At 53.3% G+C, this 8,257-nt stretch overlaps 2 protein-coding genes across 2 annotated transcripts; both read left to right on the top strand.

The window, feature by feature from the left end:
* Positions 1–3,048: 3,048 nt before the first annotated feature.
* Positions 3,049–4,228, top strand: LOC136513535 (fasciclin-like arabinogalactan protein 11). The gene has a single exon (XM_066507514.1). The coding sequence runs from the start codon at positions 3,249–3,251 to the stop codon at positions 4,014–4,016; it is 768 nt and encodes a 255-aa protein (XP_066363611.1). The 5' UTR covers positions 3,049–3,248; the 3' UTR covers positions 4,017–4,228.
* Positions 4,229–6,926: 2,698 nt separating this feature from the next.
* LOC136512277 (fasciclin-like arabinogalactan protein 12) lies at positions 6,927–8,257 on the top strand. The gene has a single exon (XM_066506249.1). It carries the CDS (start codon positions 7,066–7,068, stop codon positions 7,885–7,887), a length of 822 nt encoding a protein of 273 aa, XP_066362346.1. The 5' UTR covers positions 6,927–7,065; the 3' UTR covers positions 7,888–8,257.

Below are 8,257 nucleotides of genomic sequence, written 5' to 3'. Positions count from 1 at the left end.
TGCTTGCAATTCGCGTTCCCGTCCATAACCTCACGCCTGCATTTGAAACTGCAGACGAAGAGTAGTGAAACCGATCCAAAGCTAGCAGCCATCGATCGATCGCCATACAGTACAGATGAACTAGCTGCCGCTTCACGCATACGAAAGGCGCACACACACCAGTGACAGACACCCTGACTCAGCCTTTCAGCAGGGGTTCCAAGCAAAGGTCATAACACCACAAGATGCCTGCTCATTTTTAAAGTTCCAGACAAAGAGATGATCACTAATAATCTGGAGCTCTTCACTCCTGTACTACAGCTGTGCTTCTGCATACAGCATACTCCACCTCAGTAACGAGTGATGAGCAAAGTTGTTCCGAAGACAGAATCATAACACATTTCAAGTCTGGCGCAACTTGGCACGTGGATATATGCCGGCCAACAAGGCGTCCGTCGTCCCTGCCTTTGCCGTGGGGTCAACAACTAGCTTGCAACTTGCAGGCACAGCAAATGCTGCTACACACACTGATGCCGCTCTAGCTACCTCCAGCAGCAGCTTTGAAATAAATTGAGGACTAATATACCCCCTAGAACTGCATATGCAAATTCGGGCCGTTGTAATAAGGTTGTATGGGTGATCCAAATAATCTACTAGGAGTACAGTACTTCGTATCGTATTTTATCCATGCAGTTCAGTTTAGTGATCGTTACGTTGGAGTGCTACCTGCATTAATGCTTCGACCGATTACCCATGTACAGTATAAACTATCCTCGGCAACGGCCACCTGCATTCTTTCCTGCACTGCCAAGGCAACGGCTACTACTTTCTGCCCTTGTCGTATGCTCGTATTCAGAAGAACACAGATCACTGATGCTTTCTCTGTACTCAAATTACAGTTCGTTTGATTTTTTTAATCTCAAATTTAACCATTCGTTTTATTCAAAAACAATTGTCTTTTTTAACCAAACAGAAATATTTGCCGGTGACGGTGAGCAAGCCAGCAAGGGACCTGTCTCCCATAACCTGTCGTTATGGGCACTGAGCTGAGCAGGGCCCAACAGCATGTACACCTGGCTCTTCTTCTCGGCCAGCTCCATTTGCTGGGGTGTGTGTGGTGGGTGTGTGTGTGTGTGTGTGGGGGGGGGGGGGGGGGGGGGGGGGGGGGGGGGGTGGGGTCGGGGAGAGGTTATACGATCGTGGTCAGTCAGCAGTACTTCTGGCTTATAATCCACGATCGTTTCAGCCGAAACGAACAAGCTGCAACAGTATTTTTCTTTCACACCAAATCAGTCAGCAGTACTTCTGGCTTATAATCCACGATCGTTTCAGCCGAAACGAATAGGCTGGAGATTCTCGCCGCAGCTGGATGGCTTTGGAGCTGCCTCAGATGAACTCTCTTCGTCCTCCGTGATCTCTGCTGATTAGTTAGCTGCATAGGAACTCTAAAAAAAAGTTTGTTGTAAACTATATGGACATGCTAAAATAGGATAAAAATAAAAGTCAAACAGAGTGCGGTTTTTTTTTCTAGCTGTCGTTCTTCCCACAGTCCCATTTTTTCATATTAAAACGCAGAAGCTGAGTGAGATTAGCTTATCTTAACCATGTTTTCTCTCTATTTGTACAACTTCTCGCGGAAGAGTTTCCTAGAAAAATTGTATGGATTGGCTTACGATGGTCCATATTTCTATTTCTGGGGTTATTTATGTATATAAGTAAGGCGGGGCGGGAGGGACGACCGTCCCAAGCCCAGGTCTCCGATGGGCCCCAACCCATGTATGTATACACTAGTAATACGTAGACGCCAGTAGCCAGATCCTCGACTCCTCGACTACTGTGATCACGCCGCGCGAGACGCGAGCCTGGAGTCATGCGAGTACGCGACCTTCGGCCTTTTCTTTCCTGCGTGTGCGACGTGGGCGCATGGCGCGTGGCGGGGCCTGGCGGCGACGCGGCGTCCACTTGCAGCAGAGCAGAGCGACAGAGCGGGCGGCAAATCACACCTCACAACGGCCCTAATCTCACCTCTTACGTGATCCGATCCCTGATTCCCTATGCAACAATCGGCAGTTCCAGCCGAAGCGCCAGGCGCCAGGGGCCAGGCGGTAGCAACCAGCAAGGTAGGGTAGGAATCTGAAATTTAGTTACTAATTGTTTCGATCCCTACTTTATGAAATTATAGTTACTAATTGTTTCAATCCCTATATTGTGCATTGAGAAGCGATTGTTGGTTGAGATTGATATTGACACCATCATCGATGACTTCACATTAAGGAATGTTAGAAGAAATTTTTGAGGTAATTTAATATGTATATAAATTATTTCATATGAATATTGCTTTTGCATTCTGTTAACCGCTTATTAGTAACATTTTATATATGTGTATATATATGCTACCAATGAATAGTACTAGTACTGTTATCATGGTTATATCAAAAGGCCTAAAATTTTAGCTTTCGTTCTAGGTAAAAAAAAACTTAGGACCGGCGCTGTAAGGAAGTATGTGCTCAAATCATGGCCCACCCAACAGCATACTGATGAGCACATATTTGTCGGTGGAACCACAACGAGTGGCGTACGTTGGTGGGCAAGCACGAAACGGATTTCTCCGACAGCTATCTGAGCTGAACTTTTGGCGTGCTCTTTATGGCAGAGTTTGGAGTCGTGCAAACACAATGCCTTTCTTCTCTGCACCTAGTGATCGATCTTAAGCAAACCAAGTCTTGGTTCATGTGACCGCTGTTCAGACCTCGCAGGAAATTGCTAGTATTACGATAATCTCCTGTGCTTATATCGCGCTTGCACAGCAATTGTCTGACGGATCATGCGGCTGCCATGCAGTGTAGAGCCATTCGCTCGTCCATGTGATCGCATTGATTTCAGTAACCCGTAGAAAAACTGGAATCCATGTAAGACATGGAAACCGATCTGGCCGGCACTTAACTAGGCGCAAATCCATTCTGCATCTCGAACAATGCTGTTTCTTGGAGCAGGAGGAGCAACTAAACAAATTGAGTTAGTACTCCCAATTTGCTGTTAGTACTAACTATGCGCGCCTCCACTACGAGATCTCCGAATCATCCGGTCAATGCCTCCCTCTGCCACACTGTTCCCTCCCTCTCACGTGCTGACAACTCCAAGCCGATCGATCCACGGCCGTTAGTATATATCGCCATCATCCCGATGGATCCCTGCGTTGATTAGTTAACAACAGTGGAAGTGAGCCGTGAGCACCGCCACCATCTCCCACCACCTTTGCGGTGACATCAATGGCGGCGGTGGCAAGAACAACGAGCCTCCTTGCGGCGGCGTTGGCGGCGTTCCTGGCGCTGACGGCGGTGCCGGCGGTGCTGTGCCAGGCGCCGGGGCCGGCGGCACCCAAGGGCCCACCGAACGTGACGGCGATCCTGGAGAAAGGCGGGCAGTACACGACCTTCATCCGCCTGATGAAGTCGACGCAGCAGGACACGCAGCTCAACAGCCAGCTGAACAACTCGTTCGGGAGCGGGTACACGGTGTTCGCGCCCACCGACAACGCCTTCGCCAGCCTCAAGCCGGGCACGCTGAACAAGCTGTCGCAGCAGGAGCAGGTGTCGCTGGTGCAGTTCCACGTCCTGCCGGAGTTCTACTCCCTCGACTCCTTCGAGACCGCCAGCAACCCCGTCCGCACGCAGGCGTCGGGCTCCGACGGGCCCTACACGCTCAACATCACCGCCGACAGCAACAGCCAGGTGAACGTGTCCACGGGCGTCGTCGCCACCCGCCTCGGCACCGCACTGCGCGCGACGCAGCCGCTCGCCGTCTACTCCGTCGACACCGTGCTGCTGCCCAACGAACTGTTCGGTGTCAAGCCCCCGGTGTCGGCGCCGCCCGCGCCCTCCAAGAAGCCCGCCAAGGGGGGATCCGTCGCCGAGGCGCCCGCCGGCGGCTCGGCCGACTCGGCGCCCTCTGGAGCGGCCGCGCGCGGCGCCAGGGTCACCGGCTGGAGCTCGCTGGCCTCTCTGCTCCTGGGTGCCGCCGCCTGCACCCTGTTGTAAGAATGTAAACATGGTTCGTGTCGTGCACAGGAGATCGTCTTTGTCTTCGTCGTCGTCTCGTCCCCAACGCGCGAGAGCCCTGTGCATGACTAGTTCTTGTTCCTGCAGTTTCCTTTCCTCCTCTTCGTCTTCACCTGGTTTGGAGAAACCGGGCCGTGTGATTCTTTCCGATGCCTGAATGTTGATGACGCATTGACACGAGCTGTTAATTTCTCCATCTTTTTCTCCTCTTGATTCATCGATCTTGGATCTGATTGTGCTTTGTCATGACTAGAATTAGATTTTCTTTTTTTGTTAGCAAAATCAGTAAGTACTCTTTGTCAGCCTTTTCGCTCGTTGGTTTCATCCAGGCCTTATCAGCCAGCCAATGGTGTTTTTCTCTTACAACAAATCAGCACTAGTCAGGCTCAGCCAGACCTTATCAGCCAACCAATAATGTTTTTCTCTCACAACAAATCAGCACGAGCTTATCGGTCAGAAATCGACCAGCGAACGGGTTGTCTGATTCTTCCGAAGGAGCTGAAAATCTCTGCTTCAGAGGAGGCCGGCCCTCTTACAATTCACCCTATAGCAGGCCATGTGCTTGAGCCCGGCCCCATAGCCCAGACAGGCCCAGGGAGGGAAGCTAACCAAGCCCGCCCGCGCCTAGCCCGGTCCAGACCCAGAGCCCTAAGCGTCCGTTCAACTTTGTGTATGTGATTCGCTTGAGCTAGCGACACAGCGACGACGAGGGGTTTGGTGCTGCTGCTGCAGCTGCAGAGCACGCACGGGCACGGCGTAGCGCATTCTTGAGGTGATGGAGATGGAGGCCGCGCGAGGTGAGAGCGACGGCATGTCTGTCGGCGCGTGGTTGCCTGCCATCGCCAAGCAGCTCTCGTTGAGCCGTCGGTTTCTCCTCTTCTCCCGGCCTCGGCTCAGCTCTCTGACGCAAGGAAGCTTGTGCAGGGCAGGTGTGCGGCGCAGCCTTGCGCGAGCTGGAAAAACTCAGGTGGCGACGGGTGCTCTGCTCTCACCTGTCGCCGACGCTATTTTATTCTCGCACGCATCGTCCGTCCAGGTTCTCTCATACAGTCAGTCATACGCACATGGGTACACATCGCATGAGATCTACAGAGGCGAAGACCCGATCCGATCACTTGGCGATCGCATTCTCTGTAGGACTTAACCGCCAAGAAAGGAGCTTCTTTTGTATAACGCGAGAATCATCACATTACTGGAAGTCTGAAACCTGAGATCTCGCATTCACGTATGCATGTCATGTAAGAGTTGGGAGTTCAGGGTTCAGACAAGTTCAGGGTCGTCAGTTCAGAACTTGGCAACTTCAGAATTCAAGAATTCTATTCAGAACTTCAGAGTTTCGGATCAGGCGTTGCCGTGCGGGTAGGTGGCTCGGCATTTCTGCAAGTGTTCCCGTCTGGCGTGTCGCTGAAGACGAAGAGACTGTTTGTTCGTGCCTTGCTGATCGGCGGTCGGTTTCCCGGTCGCTGCCGTGTCGTCGTCGCCGATATCTCCTCGTCCTCGTCAGCCTATTACTTCCACCGTTGCTTTCTATGGCTGCCCCTGCGGATCCAGCCGGGCAAGGCAAGGCCATTCCAAAACGGACGCCATTCTCATTTTTCACACCGTTGCAGTTGCACTGCCATAGCTTTTTTTTCCCCCCTGAAAAGAAATTTGCACTGGCATAGCCACCGGCCCACGAATTTCCACAGCAGCACGTTCAGAATGCACACCACCATTACGACCTTCAGTAAGATTCCAATGTAATTCAGGGGGAAGAAAAAAAATGCTAGCATCGTCGTCCACAGTGTACTACTGTATTCAGGAAAGCTCTGAATTTGTACACGCCGAACGGGTTTCAGCACGCACGTCGTCGCGGCGTTGGGCGGACGCTGTCATTGCATTTACAGCTGGGGTCTGAAGGTGACACGCAGCTTGCAGTAGAACACTACAGGGGCATGGACTGTCGGTGGGATTCGTCTCTGCCCTGCCCAGTTGCATCAATGCATGCATGATTACGATATTCTTCTCTCTTTGTTTAGAGAAGGCGTGATTAGGAGACAAATCAGCATACGTACGTATAACAAGCTTATTATCTCATTGTTTATCAGCGATTGCATAATGCAGCACATAATTGTCGAGCACCACTTTGTTTCCCCCCCCACTAAATATACAACTCCCAGCCGACAGAACTGTTGCGGCCACCGTCACCATGTACTACATACATATGTATCGATACCTACCCATTCAAAAAAAAAACCTCTTGTATTGTATCGATACCTACTCATCACAGGGGGAAAAAAAGAGATATTTGGATTTGGAGGCTTGGAGCTCCCTTGCGTTGCAGCAGGTAGAACATCGCTCTCTGGGAAGCTGGCAAGCCCTGACTCGCCGCCACATGCGGCAGCCTGAAAGTACGTACTTACATGCACATACGAGTGATGTACAGTGCAAAGTTACAAACATACCTACCTGTCTGGCACCACCAACGCGCACGCGTACAGTGCGTGTTTGCAAGCTTCCAAAATCCGCTGCCATCCACGGCAAGCCCCTCAAGTTTCAGACGATACATACGCAGATAGATCTTTCCATGCATGTTTTCCGCTAGCCAGCTGCTACAGTACAACGGAAAAACACCCATGAATTCGATTTTTCACGAAATTTGTTCAGATAAAGGTTCAAACGCATGCATGCGGTTGTAGATCGACGGCAGTTCGTAGGATGGCGTGTACTACATGAGCACTAGTAGTAGCTTGTTGAGCTGAACGAAGCTCAGGTGGTTCGCGGATCACATCGCGGCAACACGTAAAAGAAAAAAAGACGTACTGGTTGGGTTGCCGTGACACCTGACTTGCCACGGTCGCAAAGGCCTATAAGGGCCAGGCCAGGCCCGTCCAGCTCAAACGTGCCGGTGCCTCCCGCGCCAACACCGCACACTCTGGACGCGCGCTGGCTGGGCGTCGCCACCAACCGCCGCTATAATAAGTCTATTAAACACACACACCGAAGGCTCCATCAGATCCACCGCCACCGCCACCACCACTCCAGCAGCATGGCACGCCTCGCCATCCTGGTGGTGCTCCTGGCGGCGTCGGCGGCGCTATCCGCAGCGCAGAAGGCGTCGCCCAAGCCGGCGGCGAAGGCGGCCCCTGGGCCAGCGTCGTCGGGCGGCGGCGCGGCGGACGCGGCGCCGCCGACGGACATAAACAAGGCGCTCAAGGACGAGCAGTTCAGCGAGTTCAAGCAGCTGCTCCACGACACGCGCGTGGACACGCAGATCAACGCGCAGCTGACGGACAGCTACAACGGGCTGACCATCGTGGCGCCCACCAACGCGGCGTTCGACAAGATGAAGGCCGGCGTGCTCAACGGGCTGTCGCCGCAGGAGCAGATCCAGATGGTGCTCTACTGCGTGATGCCCAGGTTCTACAGCCTCTCCATGCTCGGCACCCTCAACGGCAAGGTCACCACGCAGGGGTCCGGCCACGACGGGACTTACAAGTACGACATCGAGCGGTCCGGGAACAACATCAACGTGTCCACGGGCGTCAACTGGATGCTGCTGGGCAGCCCCGTCAGCAAGGACTTCCCGCTCGCCATCTACCCCGTCGACAAGGTGCCGCTGCCGTACGAGCTGTTTGGCCCCAAGCCGCCGACGCCGGCGCCCGCGCCCGCACCCGCGCCGGCCAAGTCCAAGACCAAGAAGAAGAAGAAGTCCGCCGGCATCGCCGAGCCGCCCGCGGCCGACGACGACACCTCCACCTCCGACAACCAGAAGGCGGCGGCCGCGCCCGGTGCCGGCGGGGTGGCCACCAGGTGGGTCGTCGCCGCGCTCTCGGTCGGCGCCGCTGTCCTCGGCGGCGGCCTCTTCTGATGCGAAGAGGAGGAGGATAGCAGAGGATCAATGCATTATCAGATCACACGGCGGCGGTACGGCGGTGGCTGTGGCGCGGTGGTGGCGTGATCCATGGAGATCGCTCCTGCGCCGTGCATTGCCATGCATCTCGCACGCACGGTCGATATGATCATAGAGTTGGTGTGCCCGGCCGTACAATCTCATTCGTCCATCATTGATCCCTGTACCCCGTCCATACATTTGTGCTGCTGCGTCTGCGTGCGTGTGTCCATCATCGGCTTTATTCTTTCTTCTCTCTTTTCTTTTCTCTGGGGGATTAATTTTTCTTGGTGATTTGTATCTGTAACTTAATGTGATATACACTAGCAGTGCTTCTTCTTTCATTTCA

Source organism: Miscanthus floridulus, chromosome 16 (genome assembly GCF_019320115.1).
Source record: "Miscanthus floridulus cultivar M001 chromosome 16, ASM1932011v1, whole genome shotgun sequence".
NCBI lineage: Eukaryota > Viridiplantae > Streptophyta > Magnoliopsida > Poales > Poaceae > Miscanthus > Miscanthus floridulus.
This window is presented reverse-complemented; position numbering and strand designations above follow the sequence as displayed.